The sequence below is a fragment of the Acomys minous genome (genome assembly GCF_964271855.1).
Source record: "Acomys minous genome assembly, chromosome: 11".
Taxonomy (NCBI): domain Eukaryota; kingdom Metazoa; phylum Chordata; class Mammalia; order Rodentia; family Muridae; genus Acomys; species Acomys minous.
Window position 1 is genome coordinate 29,311,487 of NC_140492.1, and position 18,362 is coordinate 29,329,848.

Sequence of the window (18,362 nt, forward strand, 5' to 3'; positions counted from 1 at the left end):
ATCTTCCAGATGTTTAGACATTAGTGGGAATTTCTACACGATTTTGTGCAAAACTTGGGACTTTTGTACATATTTTATTTAAATATTGGCTACATATTTGTGCTTAAGAAGTGATATATTGCTTACCTACCAATATATTTACTATCATCTATAAAGCACATAAGAAAGAAATAACTACAAAAATATACCATTAAGTATCTGTTTTCCTTAAAATTTGAGTACAGTGAATGGTAAATGCCAGATGAATACTATGTGCTCTCCAGACTTGAAATTTGGCCCAGGGTCTTTGCCCTGGGAGAGGAGGGCATTGAAGCGTATTTGTGACTAACAAAGACATGCTTTTTTGTAAGTGCAAGCTGGTGGTTTATTGTGTATGATGGAGAGCAAAATGGATGGTAGTACATAGGAAACATACATAGAGTGCTTGCAGAGTGCTTGCCGATTCAGAGAAGGACCTCGGATTAGTTTCAAAATAAGAGGATGCTTCAGAAATGAGATGATGACAGGAGGCTTGAAAGATGGACGCAGAATAAATGATGCTACGAAGCAGGCTGTGACTGTGAGAAGATGACAGCTTAGAGTGTAGAAATAATTGGGTCTAAAACTAGAAGAAAGCACCTGAGGCAGGGCCAGATGTCCTTTTGTGTGTCCAACTCCAGAGGGATTTTTGTTTTGTTTTGTTTTGTTTATTCTGAAACTGGCCTGATGGGAAATGAAGTAAAGACACCCAAGTGTGTATACTCTGAAGCCCTCTGGTCCTTTAGAGAGGGCATCTACACTCTGGCTGCCTCAGAACAAACGGGGCATGGCACGCCACTCTTAGCACTGATGGATTTTCCATAAAACACGCTTCCTAATGCTCTTCCACACAGAAGTTCCTTAGTATAAGATTATTATACCTGAGCTGAAATAGTTTTTTCATGTGAATAGGTTGTAATAGAATTACTATGAAATTAGAGTACATTTATTTCTTACTCACACTGGCTTCATGACTAACACCTGGCACTTACTTCAAAAGTGTCCTGCACTTTTGTACATTTTTGTAGGGGTTTTCCTGACATTTTTACAATGCTTTATAATTTTTTTATACAATCCGATTTTTTTAAATACCTCACAATGTATAGCTCATGTGTACACAAACTCATACATGTTATAATTTTCCTTTGAAATAAACCTCTGCATTTACTGTATTATATGTGTGTTTAATTATAGAAACCTAAAAAACTATATATCACATTATATTTATAGTATTGAAACATATGAATACTATTATTCAGTACATTGTGTTTGTATTTAAATTTTTAATGATTTATAGAATTCAGTGGGTTTATTAACAACCCATCTAAAACTGTAGAGCAAGTTTTATTCACTTCAGAATGTAGAAACATACAGTATTTTATATAATGACATTTAATCTGCTGGCATAAGAAAATTTAAAAGTCAATCATGTTTTAAGAGAAATTGGAGTTCTATATTTCTGTATATTATAATAAAAACTAAAATGGAAACTGCTATTAGCTGATATGGTGTTAATACAAATTCAGAAAAAGCATGTCTAAGATCTGCTTGTTAAGAAAATAAGTGAGGTGACTCATTTGAGTTAAAAGATAAACTTAATAATTCTGTAATTATTACTAAGTTCTATTATCAGAGCTAGATAAAATATAATTACTTTTATTTGGTCCAGTTTCCTAAGTACATTTTTAACCTTCTAAATATTTATTAAATATTCTCTCCATTAATTATTGTAAAACTTCTGAAAGAATGTAATATGCATACTTCATTTATTTGTAAACTATAAATGCTGAGCATACTATCATATTTTATTCATATATTTTGTTTTACTTATATATTCTGTGTGTACCTATACTATTACACATATGCAGAGGTCAGAAAGCAATTTGCCAGACTTGTTTTTTTCCTTCTACCATCTTTGTCCTGGGTATTAAACTCAGAACTGCAGTGTTGGAATCAGGTACTTTTACCTGCTAAGCCATGTGGTTTCATAATTTTTGTTTCACACAAATATCTCGCCAACTGACTTAGTTAGCTTTTAGCACATTTTTAAAGGAACAATATTTAAGACTAAGCTGGTATAATTAATAAATTAAATTTGTACCAATATTTAGTATTGTATAATGTGTATGTGTAAATAATTTGTATATGAATAAGGGTATCTTATTCTTTGAAAAAAAATCATAGCTTAAAGAGAAATATGGCTGTGTTTTATATGTCGATGCCTTAATTGATTATTTCTTGCTATAATGGTATAATGGCTTTTAAAATACGTCTGATTCTAAATACATCAAAAATATTTTGTCTGCATTTGTGGCATTTGTAAGGTAGAGACAGAGTGGTCTTCACAGGCAAGTGAGGCTAGCCAGAGCTACATGGTAAGACATTTTAAAAATATAAGGCAAGTGATCAATAGCTTTATAGCTCATATTTTTGTAAGAAAATGTAATCCTGCTTTTGTGATAATTCTCTAAAGGGCCAAAATAAACAATTATCACTGAGATATTTGCTAAGTTTCATCAAATATTGCTACTCATTTATAGGAGCAAGACATTTTAAAAACGAAGTTGAATATTATAAAAACAGGGAAAGAATATTTGGACATAGGAGGGCTTTTCAGAATCATTTGATAACATCTGATTTTTCAGGTCCTGATCAAGCCATCCAGGCGCAATGAACTTGCACTGTCCATAAAGCAATCTCTCAAACCAGTATCTGTCCAATAACAAGTCATCTTTAAGTCTTATAATTCACATACCATAATCTGGAATAACAAGTAACTTATGAATTAGTAAATATTTTTTATCATATTGTTGTTTCTAGTAGTAAATATTTTAACTAAAAATACAAAAAGTTCATTACAGTTCTAAAATGTTCCCTTCAATTTTTGAGACAAATAGGTTACTCTTTTATTTCTATTACAATGATATCATCCTGGCATATGTGGTCTTGTTTTTACTTCTCTTAAGTAATTGTGTATTTATATTGGTTAGTAAACAAGAGTCCTTCCTTCCAAAATGAATTATCAAGTGGGGAAAGATTAGAATGAAATCAGAGCAAATAAAATGTTTGCATATGAGACAGAAATTCCGTGCAATATTTGTAATCTTTCTGATATTTCCAATTCTACCTAATGTTACATCATTTGATTTTACCTATTTTAATTATCTTCTAGAACTCAGTGTCTTAGGTTCAACTTTTACTACCCCAAATTAGAGCTGAAATAATTTAAACTGATGATGAATGATGAATAAAAGACCAGGGTGAAGAGTCATGGAAATTAAACATAGCACATTGTCTAATGACAGTTAAAAATGGGTAATATTATCGGGAAAGATTACTTCTTGCCACTTTTCTTTATGTCTGTCTGTCTTTCTTTCTTTTCTTTCTTTTTCTTTCTTTTACACAAATGTCATCCAGTTATTCTCCATGACACATGATTCTTGGAGGAAGGATGGAATAATATTATGAGCGATACTTGGGAATCATTCTAGGTGCTAGAGAGTGGTATACTTTTTCATCTGCACACTTCAAAAGGGTTGTATTAAAAAAATAAATTGTATTAGTAAGTACTAAGTTACTAGTTCATTAAATACTATATAATGAAAAATATTCTATATTTATTGTATTGAACACTTGGAAGAGATTAAGTTGGTTTATTCAAGAATGATTAGAGCTGACCATGGTGATGCATGCCTTTAATCCCAGCACTCTGGAGACAAAGGCAAATAGATCTCTGTGAGTTCAAGACCAGCCAGGTCTATAAAATGAGTTCAGGACAGCCAGGGTTACATAGAGAAATCATGTCTCCAAAAATAAAAAAAGTAAAATTAAAATGCTTAGCAAACATGAACCTATATATGCTCCCCCTTTAAAATCTAGGATTTTTATCATTGCTGAGATGAGAAAAATAAAAATTAAAACCAAATAATATTTTATTTGAATACAGTTTTCTTTGTTCTTAAAATATTGTGGCACTAAAAGATGTTGACTTTTCATTTTTACAGAAATGTGTTTGAGACCACAACTGAGCCAAAAATCTTCCTAATAATAGTGTATTATTTTCCTGTTTAGGTATGCATAAAAAGTTAACTATTTTTTCAGTATGTTTCCATTTACTTCTATCCTGTGTAAAATCTCTTTAAATGCTTACTAAATAATAAGAACCTATGATTAAAAGTAACAAAGAAGAAGCCTATAGGCACAAGTACACAATTTTTATCCATTCACAGAATTCTTCCGCAAGCCAGTGCCACCTTATGAGCATGATAAATTGCTCTCCTGGCAATGCCCATTCTCCCTAGTGATTAATGTAACACCATTGAGTTTTCAGAGGTTGTTTTCTTAATTTGACTGGCCAGGGAGCGTTTCCCCTGTTGAAAAACAGGTGTAAACATCAATACCCAAGATAAGAGAGTGATCTCGTGCTGGTTTCCATGTCCCCAGTGTGGAGGATTCAGCGGTAGACTTGGCAGGTTGGGTAGAGCTATTTATCAGAGTAAAGCACTAGAAAAATGTTTGGTGCGACTCAGAGACTTCTACTGAACGAATGACAAGTAACCTTTCAACAGCCAAATAAGCTGTCAAGCATTGGGAATATACTGAGGTTGCATGACAAACTCACAAAATCAAACCCTAGTACAGTAATTACAGGTAATTGAGAAAGTGTTTCTAATTCCCTGGCTGTGTAAATTATATGCCTATCTGCTGGGAACAAAATTTCTCTCCAAGGATTTTCCTGAGGCTTCTCATAACTCGACAGTAGAAGCATTGCTCAAGGTCTCTCTTTGGTACTCTGGATGCTTTCGACTGGTTTTTAACAAAATAAAGAAATCTATTCTTTCTGTTCAGTGTTATCCCTGGATTTGAACCAAATTCTAGTTTATGATATCTTGACTATTTATGGATTGGAGAAAGAAATGTAAAGTTCAAATCCTTATTCAGTAACCTCTCTTTGGTGTCATAAACCTGTCAGAACATCACATCGGTCCCATGCTAGTTGACTCAATACTTGTTAAAGACTCCTAGGTACTGCACATTTGTTAGAAGGCGTTACCAGCTATTTGGGGTAAGGTTTGCAAGACTTTAAATTGTACATTAACATCGTTTGTGGAAAAAAAAAAGGAGGAGCAAAAATAACAATAATAATAACAATTGGCTTCTTTTGTTTGTTTGTTTCTAAAGATTGCTCTCATCCTATTTTCTATAATTTTCCTTAAAGGAAAAATAAATGCATTTAACATGCATATACATACTCATCGTTAACCCTTCTTTAATATTATGTGGAAGTACTTGTGTTTATTTCTGTATGTGTTGTTTCTTTGTTTATTTCTTTGACAAAGCATGCCATTTTATTTTACATATATGTATTTTGCTACTGCATGTGAGACTTTTCAAAGGACTCAAAGAGCAACTGAAATTTTGTCATTTTAAATTTCACTCTAAATATCGCAAATGATTTACTTATTCTCAAACATAGCTCCCAGATGTTTCTTTTTTTGTGGAGCCTGAAAGAGAAGTGAAAGGAAAATGACAACCTGTGTGCTACAGTTGTTTTGTACCTGTTATTCTGTTTCAGCTTTAAAAAAAAAAAATTAAGCCTAAAAAAGATGTGTCTATTTATAATTTGAATCATTTGTCTTTTTCTTTTGTTTGCATGATATGATTTTATTTTATATTTTGTTTCTTTCCACTCACCAGATGTTCCCACCACTTTGCTTCCCACTACTATCATCCCCTCACTTACCACTGCACCAGTAACAACCACTGTAGCCATAACAACCAGCCCAAGCACATCTGCATCAAGCAGCAGCAGAAGAGGTACAGTATGCTTCTTTGTTTTAGCATCAGAAGCCCAGTAAGTAGGCTGTGTAGAAGGGTGTAGTTCAGATTAGAAAAATGAGATCCAGTTTACATATTTATATTATCTTAATTATAAATGTAACTAGGTCAACCGTTAGAATGATGTAGAATTACTAACTTAGGATCTGAGTCAAATGCAATATTTTATTTTAGTGTCACTTATGACTGGTATCCAAATATTATGTGGTACGATTTTAAAAATATGCATCTCCACTACATTGAGCAAACGTGTAATGCGAAGCTAGGACACAGATTTTTATTTGCCTTGAAATGTAAAGAAATAACATGCTCAAGGATGTGGAGCTAGCATTTGGCTGTAAATATCCTACGTTAATGTTATTGACTTGATATTCCTCAACAACTTTGAGTTTTTATGGTATTGAATTTTTGTAAAATGAAGTCATGTGTGGTTCACCACTTGGAACTTTCACGTAAATACTCAAAGTATATGTCTTCATAAAGTGACTCCACTAATAGGCTATTCTAGGATGGAATATTCTAGAGTTTTCTGACCCAGTGTAAATTTATACTTGTCTTGAATGCTCTATGACTGGTATTCGAATAAGTACTTTATTTCAAACCAAAGATAGCCATCTTACTTAAAGAAGTTGAAGTATGCTCAAAGGCAAAACAATGACAATTACAAAAATTATAGAAAGAAAATATGCTATATATTTACAACAAAGTGCAGAGAGATTTTTCTCATTTAACCATCACCTTCCCTACTTACAAGCATTTGTGTTGTAGAGCTATACTAACATATTATGTGTCACATTTTAACTGTATGTTCATGGAGACTGTATGTTTCTACAGGTAATTAAATGGTAACAAGGAGGTTTACTTTTAACTATTTTATATCTTTCCTTACATGAATTTTCTGGTATAGTATATGTCTCTCCTTTAAATTTTATTCACTCTTGATAAGTAATTGTGTTGTAGCCTTTCACAACAATTTCAGAAACCTGTTTTCTCTTGAAGCAGAAAAAAAAGACAAATCTGGTAACTGTTAATTATTAATTACTATAGCTAGCTACATTATGACGGGTCAATGAGTGGTGACAAAATAATTTGATGTCAATAGCAATAAGAGTTTCTGAGAAATGCCTTGGTTATTTGTGTCTGATGAATGAAATTTTTTTCATCTGTATCTGTTAAGTTATGTAAGCAAGATTTAAGGGTTTTCTTACAGATGTTTATATTAAGTTTAAAAAAAAAAGAACAGAAAGCTAAGGCAAAGTACAAGTATTTCAGGCATGAGAAGAACAGATGTCTAAGTTTCTTCTTTTCGTTGTTTTAAATAACTATCAATATTATTACAGATTATAATTTATATATTTATGTTTTTATGTGATGTTTTTATAAAATTTTATGATATTAAAAGTGAGAGAATTCACCTATTCTCACACAAATATACTCTTAAACATTAAGAAGACATGCATATATAATCTGGTTGATGAGACTTAATCGGCTTAGCAATATGACTGGCTGATTATGAACAAGGATGATAACAATGGACATGACAGTCTACATGGGAAAAAATGACCAGCCCTCAACCCTTCATAAATAATTACAGGCAAGTGAAAGAACGGGGACCAGGAGAAGTGGTCCTCCCCCAAATTACAGGCAACTGAGGAAACCGAGACCAGGAGAAGTGGCCTTTCCCAGGGAAGAGCATTTCAATTGGTAGTCTAGTACCAGTTAGCCCTGAATACACCCATATATGCATCCAGTAACAGTTGGTGAAAACCGAGGCCATAAAGTTGAATGAGAGCATGGCAGGAACAGTATGGGAGAATTTGGAAGAAGCAAACAAAAGAGAGAAATGTTCTAACTAAAACACCATGTCAAAAGTCATAAAATATTAAGACAACATGCATCTATACAAACATAAAACAGCCCCTTTTATTTTCCTATTTAAAGATAAAAATAAACATTTAGAAGTTGGGAAGATGTGAATAATAAATGGAATATTTGCTTAACTGAGTATGCTATCTATCTTGTGTGTACTAAAAAATAGAACACCATGAATGTGAACCTACTCCCCATTTTTCTCTTTTCTCTCCAAGTAATATCAGGAGATTAGAAAAGTAACCAAGTCACGTATACTACTTCCATTCTAGTCCATATTTGGGGGACAAATATTTAGATAATTCATTCAGTATGTGAGCAAAGCAGGCGTGGGTGTTTTACTCTGTTTTGTGATATGGAGGTTTTGCCTGCCAATCAGATTTGAGGAGTTTTTATGTAAATATGTTTGGGGATAGTATGTTATTCAAATTCTATGAAATGTTTCAATATTGTGATGAACAGAACTGACAAGAAAGCCATATTATCTAACAGTAACTGTGAACCAAAGGGAAAGAATAAGGTTGTTTTGTAAAATTTCTTCTTATCACTAAATTCTCTTCTTTCAGTGTAATATGAAGTTAATGGAATACATATGATTTTATTAGGATTAAACAGAATTTCATAAATTGTAGCATTTATCTTTACAAGAATAAGAAGTTATAGCAAGTGAGTCATGGACAATACCTCCGCATGCAATATTGTAATTCATATTAGTCTACATTGTTCTACCCCAGAAATGATATACATTAAAGTTGAAATAAATTAAAAGAACTTTGGCTGTATCTTAATTACAAGCTAAGATGAAATGTAGCAAAATAAACTATTCCCAAGTCATCTAAGTCATGACCTTGGGATCCTTTTATCTCCTTTTGTGTCAAAGACATTCTTGTAGTAATAAGCTTTAAAACCATCTTATACAAGGAAAAGCTTTTGTTAGACAAATCATATACCAGAAAAAAAGTGTTTTAAAAAAAGTAATGAATCTCTTTAAGTACGCTTGGAAGACAAGGAATAAATAAATACTGCAGGTGCCTTTGAGGCTCAGTGGTGGGTTTTCTTTGTAGAGGTTTTGGACATTGAAAGGAGAACCAAACTGTGTTTGAGCATTTTCATCAAAACAAACAAACCAACAAACAAAAAACACAAAACAGAAGCACATTTCTCAGAGCTGCCTTATGAATTCAGTAAGTTAAAGAAAATGTTCACATGAATTAATATTACAATTTTTCAGACAAATATTAGTAGTCTCCAATATTCAGAAAAGGAATTAGAAGTGTCTCGCTCGGCCATATCTGTTGGTTATATTTATAACCAGAGAAGAGGCAGTAATATAAAGAAACAAGCAGATTGGCAGAGTCTCGTTTACCTGACATGGCTGTGATGTGAGGACACATTTAGATTCTATTCGGGTCAGTTGACAGCCTTGCTTGACTTGACTGTGACTACTGTATTGACTCCCACTTAGTTTTCTGTTAGTAAAATATATTCAGGTCCACAGTTTGTTTTTATACTAACACAGGCTGCAGTTCACACCTTCCTTCTAGAATCAACTTTCAACAAAATTATGACCCTGCAAGCTTCAGAGCTCTGGGTAGCTGCCTATGTGCCTGGTACCAGGCATGATTTCTCTTTTGTTATATCAGATGCTACCATAAAAATCCCCATGGTGTCACTGCCTATACATGCAACAGACATGCTAATGTAGACAGGGAAATGCCCACGTGGCATCAGATGTACACAACTAAAGACAAATAATGAATGTGGGGAGCCAGAGAAATAGTCTTACACAGTGACTGATTATCCAATACCAAAGGTCAGTTCTGAATTCATATATAATGTAGAGTCCAAAAAGGCTGTATTTATGTATTTAGGAATATATGCACATACATACATGCATACATACATACATACATAATATATTTACTTATTTATATGAAACAACAGTTACTTTTTAAAAGGTCATGAATTTGAAAGAGAAGAAAAAAGTGGTTGTGAGGAAATTGGGAGGGAGCAAAAAAGGAGTAGTAATATGTTATTATAGTCTCAAAATTAAAAGAAATAAATTTAAAAGTTCTATCGCCCATGAAAAGAATATGCCAGATTTATTGGCATACTGGTTAATTGCCAAGGTAGAGTATTGAAAAACAGAATCAGCTATTTTTAAAAATTATGAAGTCTGTGTATAATTATGCAGTTCATAACATGAGAAATTTTATTTTCAAAAACACAATTCCATTTTGAATTCTTCTGGAATTTTTAGTGTTAATTTACTAACCACCTTTTAATTTCAAACTGCTCTGATTATGAACTTGAAAAATAAGTGAAATGATGGTAGAGCATATTAAAGTGCTTCAGTTCTTCATTACTATGTGTCTTTTGACAGATATCAGTTTTCCATGACATTTAAAACATTAGTGATTTGTGGTATATAACTAATATCTAAAAGTTTTATAGATCAAACATTTTCATTACAAAAGACAATTGGCATAACACATTTCAAAATTTGCTTTTGGGATTTCTTGGTATTATTTTAAGTCATTGGCCTAAGAAAAAATTTTATTTTTCAACATATGCATAAGTAAGAAAATGTTAGTGATGCTTAATATAAAATTTTCACTTTATAATAGCCTTGGAATATTCTAGTGGACATTAATGACAGCGTCATTTAGTTAACGGTGACTTGAACTTAATAATAATTCTGTTGTTTTATGTTAGACAAAGTAACTTTTATGATCAATTGTATATATTTACTAGAGTATTTTAAGTGAAAATCATAATTTACCCTTCATATTTAAGACACACGTGTTTCTAAATATTGATATCTCTTTCTATAAAGTGCCCCATAAGTATATGGATGACTTGATCAGTATTAAGATATTCATGTCTAGTTATTTGTTCAAACACTCATATATTTCAAAATCTAGACTGGTAATGGATTTGTTTATATAATCAATGTAAACATCATAATTATGATTTCTATTCTAGAGAATTTATATCAGGTTTGTAAAGCATAACTCCATATGAAATTTCAACATATAAAAGTTAGAGGCAATGCTATCATGGAATGTAAAAGAATAATTCAGATGTATTATGATCAATGTTTATTTCTCACCTTTTTTTCAAGAAGGACTCAAACTCATCAACTGTTGATTTCTCAAGTGTCTGTCTCCAGATCTACCATGCTAATAGTTAGGCTTTGAACATATGAATTTGGGAGGGACAGAACTATTCAGACAAAATTTTGTGTATGTATGTATATGTATATATGTGTGTATGTATGTATGTATGTATGTATGTATGTATGTATGTATGTATGTCTTAGTTTGGGTTTCTATTGCTGTGAAGAGAGAGCATGACCATGGCAAGTCTTATAAAGGAAAAAAATGTTGGAGACTGCCTTACAGTTTCAGATGTTTAGTCCATTACTATCACGACAGGAAGCATAGCAGTCTGAAGACAAAATGGTGCTGGATAAGGAGCTGAGATTCCTACATCTTGATCCTCAGGCAGCAGAAGTGAAAACTGAGACACACTGGACAGATTTGAGCTTATAAGACCCCGAAGCACACACACCCAGGGACCGACTTCCTCCAAGGAGGTCACACCTGCTCCAACAAAGCCATCTTTTATTAGTGCCGTTCCCTATGACCAAGTATTCAAATACAAGACTGTGGGTGCTATTCCCATTCAAATGACACATAAACACACACTTCAAAATTGTAGTTGAATAAAACCTTAGCATACCAACCTCTCTTAATCTATGTAGAGTTGAATGCAGAGAGCCATCAATGTGAACAGTTTCCAATAATTAATTTTAAAAGAGGAAGACTTGCAGGTGATCCTGATGAGACCTGATAGTCTATGGCCAGACAGTGGGGTAGGAGGGTTCCCTGTCAGAGGTCTTGGGGAGGGGAATAGGGTAGAAAAGGGAAAGAGGTTGGGAGGGGAAGATGAGAGCAAGGGGATAAGAATCAGGAAGTAAAGTGTGAATAAAGTATAATAAATAAAATGTATTTTTAAAAATTTTAATAAATTACTTTACTCTCTAAAGACTCTGAAACAATCATAGTGACATTTCCTTTTAAAACAATTGAGCTATGTATTTGGAAAATAAAATTTACCTCAGCATTTAGTTTGTTCTAACATAGAGAATTTGAAATGGATTACCAAATTCTGCCCATGTTACTATAGACCAGAGATTCTCAACCTGTAGGTTACAATTCTTTTAGGGGACAAAAGACTCTTTTACAGGAGTCATCTAAGAGCATCAGAAAACACAGGTTATTGCATTACAATTCCAAGTAGTAGCAATATTACAGTTATGAAGTAGCAACAAAAATAAATTTATGTTGGGGTAGGACATCACAACATGAGGAACTGTATCAAAGGGTCAAGCACTAGGAAGTCTGAGAACCACTGATATAGATGATTTTAATGATCACTAATTGTCTAAAATATATATCCTAAGAGTATTATTTATTTGCATATTTCAATTGTCTCAAGATTAAAAATAAAAGTTCAAGTATGATAAGCAGAAAATTTTATGTGCACTTGAAACTAGAACCAAAAGCATTTATTCAGTTCAAACAGGCTTAAATCAATTATTTAATTGTGGTTTTGATCATTCCTATATGTATATGCTCTACCTAAAATGTGTGTCTGCGTGGGTTGTGAATTCTATAGACCTTTAATCAATTTTCTCTTTTTTTCATAAGTACTTGCTTTTTCCACTTTAAAATAGATGGCTTTAAATAAAAAAGCATAAAAACTTAAACATTTGTCAGGAGATGAGAAAAGAGACTTGAGCCATAACAAAGAATGATTGTCCTGCGATCATGACAGTTCTGAATTAGTCATACAGAATCACTCAAACAGAGCATTAAGAATGTTGAGAATACATCATTTCAACACAGTTAAGTCCCGAAGTGTGCAAATCAAGAAGTTGTTTATGAGATTTTTATTGTGAGTGTTTAGCTATTAAAATGTTTCTGGCCTTTATGGTAGTAATAAAACAAAATTTCCATAGTGGTGTGGGCTTTTAAAAATTAAGTGCCAATATGTTCGTTTTTAATTGTTTTTAACTTGTAAAAATTAAGTAATAATTTCTTATCTAGACAGTTTGTACACAAAAGCATGTTTACGGCAAAATGACAGGTTTTGAAATTTAGTCTAACGAAAAAGGTGATGTTGCTTCAGTCTTTTCAAAAGCTTCTATAATATGAATTTGTTTTCTATAGTTAGATATATGAAATAAGGTTCATAATAAAAAAACACCAGGTATCTAATATAAATTCTAATGTCTTGCTCATAATGAACAAACAGTACATGTGTTCTAGGATTGGAGGTTCTTTTGTCTCACCACAGACCACATTACCACTGCCGCAGCTACATGGATTAATAGGACTTCTGCTGAAGGTAAAGATGGAGAAATCAGGTAGTAACCAACGAGTCAGGCAATTCAAGGCAGGCTGACATAAAGTGCTGTATTTTTAGCAATTCTCATGTGGAAGAGGGCTGTGTGTGTATATATACATATACATATATATATATGTATATATATGTATGTATATATATATGTGTGTGTAATGTATGTATGTATGTACGTATGTATGTATGTATACACAATCATTTCTAAACAAAATGAAGAATTTACTTTTGCTTCATGTGAACTCATCTTCCCACAAAGTTTCAATACTTAACAGGTTTGACAACATATAAGACATAATAGGAAAATTTGTGTTTATCCTTTTCCCAATATCATGCTATATGGACAGTGAACATATAAGTTACATTGTATTTTCTCAGAGCATTCTTATTAGTTGCCTAATGTAAGACAGCAAATGATTTAAGGGATTTTATTTTCACCCTTCCTCTTTATTTGACTTAGATCAATTTAAACCAATTTCTATTATGCTAATTTATGTATTTTAAGTTAATAGGAATATTCTTTATATTCATGCACATGAGTTTATGAAAATCCTAACTGCTCATAGGGTAGTAAATTCTTGATTTAAAACAGTCAAGTAATGTACAAGTATTTCTTACAATACAACTTCTAGAAACAAAAGATTCCTTAATCAATTCTCTTAAGTTCAGTTCAGGTCAAATTATACAAATATACCTATTCATTTAAATGTTAAATTAAAATTACGCCAAAATTGTTTCAGAAAATACATTGCTTTTAAATAAATGCTGTTAAAAGGACTTATATGTGATTCACAGTTTCATATTTGAAATGCATGATTCATATATGAATAAATATTTCCAGAACATCTCTGAAATTACTTCTCAAGTCATTAATAAACTACACAGACTGCATATTTCTTACTAACTGGTGAATTAAATTAGAAGCTGTGGCTCTGAAGCTGGAGAGATTGGCAGTGTTGCCCTTGTTGCTTTGACACTCTGCATGAAACACAGTTAATAACCTCAGTGTAAGTTCAGTGAAACACTGAATTGATACTAATTACACCAACTTTGGGGTAGAAGATGACCTTGACTTCAGCTGAAACTTTTAGCCAGGACAACAAATAAATCCAAATGCCAGAAAGCATGACTTCTGAAAAGGGTCTAATAAAATCTATTAACTTTAGGGAGTTTGTGGAATTGGAATAAGTGTTCAGATAATTGTAGTAGTTTAAACTTCCTTGGCTTTGGTAATACAGCAGTTTCCTATTTCCCTAGATCTCAAATAAGCTCCCTTTTGCTTTTGATATTCATTTAAGTTAGTCTGTGGTCAGAAAATTAAAGGCTTCTTGAGCTAGTTGGTATGAAGTATGTGTAAGGTGATTACAGCCTAAAGAGACAGATTTTTCTGACTTCTGAGAAATGGAAATAATGTTTATTTAATTTTAGTCTCATCAGTACTTACATAAAAATTCTAAAAATGCTGATTCTTACATAAATAAATAAATACTTTTATGATATGATTAAAATAGTTTACTAAATATATGAGGAGAACACAGAAAAGAATTTGCAATATAAAAACATTTAATAGTTTTTAATTTGAGGGAATATACCTTATAATATTTCTCCTTTCCCTTTCTACTTCCAAACCTTTCTATAAACCACTCCCCATTTTCATTCAGATACATATATTCCTTATATACAAATAGATTTAATTATAACCTCTTCTGTACATATAATTTTATTTCTATGTACATTTTCAGGGATCAACCCTACACAAAGAACTACGGGTGGTCTCTAGAGAAGAACATACCAATTGATTGTCCATTGTCAAACAGCCTTGGAGTTATTTGTTTTTTAGCAGAAGCGCCTAGGTTGGAAAAATAGTACAGGATGAACAAGTAACAGTGAAATGTTTTTTAGAAGTACATAAAAATGGCCAAAGGAAGTGATTCTAGTTGCTCTGAGAGATCTGGAACCAGAAGTGGTCCAGTTTGAATAGCACAGTAATTGTCCGAGGCTACAAGCTGTGTCGGAATCTTGTCTGGATGAGGATTTTGAAATAAGTGAGATGCAAATGAGACATATGTTCTGCCTTCAAATACATTTGCATTTACTGGTCTTCTGTGTCTATCAGAGAATTCTAAGTAGAGCAATGTAGAGACAGCATAGGGAAAACGTGATGCACTGTGGATTTGCAGAGTCTGCTGGGAATTGAAACAAAGACATGTTCAGAAGTTATGTATTTTTTTTCATCAAACGGTAAGATGACAACCTTTATTCTTACACTTTATTTCACACCAAACCTTATAAGTACATAATAGAAAACAAGTAATTGCCTAATAATGGTAGTAAGTAACTGTATTTATAGTTTAACAAAACATGCTTTTTCCCTATATACCCTATCTTTGGGAAGTCCAAACACTCTAGAAGGTAGTAGGTTGATGATGAAAATTCTTAAGACTGACTTTGTTATTAAGCAGAGAGACATTTACAAGAACATATATTTTTGTCATTGGCACAGTTCACTTTCCAAGAGAAAATAGTGTGAATCTTGTTGCTTACAGGATCCACTGATTAGAAAGAGCATTGTCATTAAAATATGTTCAAATCTCCCTGTATGAGTACAGCCTTGAAGCTCCTGCTTCCTGTTTTATTTATTTAATTTTTTCCTTTGCCTGTGTGGAGTAAATAGTTGCTAAATCTTGGCTACTGGGAGAGAAAGAATCTGAAAATTATCAATAAATTAATACATATTATACAAATATGTCTTATTAATTTTCCTTCCATTAAGAGAATTTCAACATCACATAGACAATTTTCAGTTCTGAAATAATAGCTTTTCAGAAAATGTAGTCATTCTCTTAAGAGATCTTAACAACACAGCACTTAGCTTTCAATCTGATTTTTCTTTGATGATGTAAAGTATGCACATGCCATTAATTCAGTTATATTGCCCAGTAAAAACATGTAAAAAAAAAACTGTTCTGCCTTTTTTTCCTTTTGCAGTTTATATGTTTGCTATAAATTGTGACTGTGGCATTTTACCTTTGAAATGTACAAATGTTTTATCCAGAAAAGAATTTTAAGAGTGTTTTTAGAAAGACCAAGAATGAAATCTAATTCTCCCATTTTTTTGCTGTTATGATACTAAAAACTATTAATTTCTAATAGTTATAGTAAATGAAGTTACCTGGACATGAACATTTTATCTCATGAGATTCTTTTAGGGAACTGTATTGGATAGTCATTTTGACACAGGCTAGAATCATCTGAGAAGAGGAAACCTAAATTAAGAAAGGAAAGATGTTTTCTTCAAAGCTGCCAAATACAAATAGCCAAAACACTAAGAATATAAAATATATATAATTGCTGATTGTTTCATTTTTTTCTTGTTGTAGGTAGCTTATTGTATATATGTGTAATAATATAAATGTATATGTAAAAAAGTAGAAATATTTAATAAAAAAAACAAAAAAGAAAGAAAAGAAAATGCCTCGATAAGATCAGGTTGTAGGCAATCTGTAGAGTATTTTCTTAATTAGTGATTAATATAAGAGTGTCGGGTCCCAGTCCGTGGGAAAAATCGAATCAGGGTTCTTCTGAAAGAGGGAGTGGGGATTGAAAGTAGGATACAGAGACGTGAGAAATAACGAATAAAGTCAGGAAATTTCAGATCAAGATTCACTTTATTGCTGGGCGTGGTGGCGCACGCCTTTAATCCCAGCACTCAGGAGGCAGAGACAGACGGATCACTGTGAGTTCGAGGCCGGCCTGGTCTACAAAGAGAGTCTAGGACAGCCAAGGCTAACACAGAGAGACCCTGTCTCAAAAAACCGAAAGAAAAAAAAAAGATTCACTTTATTGCCGACTAGCAGGAACATATATAGGGCAAGGTCAATAGGATCTATTCTTATCTCACTCACCTTAGCCCCCAGGCAAGAATGCAATAGCCTAAATTGCTCCCTGTAGAACTTCCTAGTTCTCTGAGTAGTTCCTTGTAAGAACTTCCTAGATCCTCTGGGTAGTGCCAAGTTGAGACTTTACTTCTTTCGAAGGTAAATAGTCCAAGGATAGCCTAGAACACAAGCCCTCCTGGTGAGGTAAAGGTCAGCAACTCGAAGGTCACAGCCAACAGCCTAAGCACAGGATTTCTGACATGGCAGAATTTGGCATGGGTTCCCACATAAGAGAGTCCAGCCCTTATAAGTGGTGCTGTCACTGGGCTAATAGTCCTGGGTTCTAAACATGCCACGAGGAGCAAGCCACTAAACAGCGCTTCCCTGTGACATCGGCATCAGCTTCGGACTCTCAGTTCCTTCCCTGTCGTAATTCAGATCTTGATTTCCAGCCATGATGAATAATGGTGTGAAAGTGTAAGCTAAATAAACCTTGTCCTCCCCAGGTTGCTTTTGGTCACGGCATTTCATCGCAGGAGTGGTAACCCTAAGTAAGACAGGAATTAAAACACAAAGCCTTATCCCTTTAGTCTTGTCCAGTTGAAGTCAACCGTATTCTGCCTACAGCTAAAATAAATGATTACTCTTCCTCTTTTGATTTTCCTACCTCGTATTTTTGTTTTTAAATTTTATATGGTTGATTTTATTTTTAATTATGTTCATTAATGTGTGTCCCTGTCTGGGTGGGTGTTCTTGAGCACAGGTGTCTAAAGAGGACAGTGTGTTAAATTCCCCTGGAGCCAAATTCATTCCCCACCAAGTCAGGTTCTCTGCAAGAGTAGTTTCTATTACAAACCACTAACCCCTCTCTCCAGTCTGTGTTCTTCCTTTAAATTGCTTATCTTCCCACTGTAACAAAATATTTGACAAAAGCAATGAGGAGGGGAGCATTTGGGCTCTTAGTGAGAATAGATATTGAGTCTATTTTAGTAAGGATGGGGCCGTGGTAAGAGATGCTCAAGCTGTGGCACCAGGAGTAGGATTCAGCTGATTATATCGCATCTCAGTAAGGAAGCAGAGACGGCTGTTTGTGCTCAGCTTCCTTCCTTCTTTCTTTTGTTCTTTTTGGTTTGTTTGTTTGTTTGTTTGTTTGTTTGTTTTATCCAGTCTTGGACTTCAACACATGGGCTCTTGTCACTAACCTTTGGGGTCTGTCTTCCCTTCTGAGTTATACACCCTGTGGGCACTCCTTTGATAGCCATCAATTCTTGAATTCTATTAAACAAGATGTACCTCTCATTTCCATTCATGAGTTTCCTTCAATTTCAGGGA

At 33.2% G+C, this 18,362-nt stretch overlaps 1 protein-coding gene across 4 annotated transcripts in view; it reads left to right on the plus strand.

Moving 5' to 3' along the window:
* CADM2 (cell adhesion molecule 2) overlaps positions 1-18,362 on the plus strand; it is a 918,732-nt gene that overhangs the window by 847,985 nt on the left and 52,385 nt on the right. For 2 of the 4 annotated variants that reach the window (XM_084801707.1, XM_084801708.1), the window contains one exon: positions 5,716-5,835. The exons of the other annotated variants lie outside the window; for them this stretch is intronic. In XM_084801707.1, the coding sequence (XP_084657833.1) occupies positions 5,716-5,835 (120 nt within the window). The remainder of the gene's footprint in view (positions 1-5,715; positions 5,836-18,362) is intronic. 4 annotated transcript variants of the gene reach the window in all.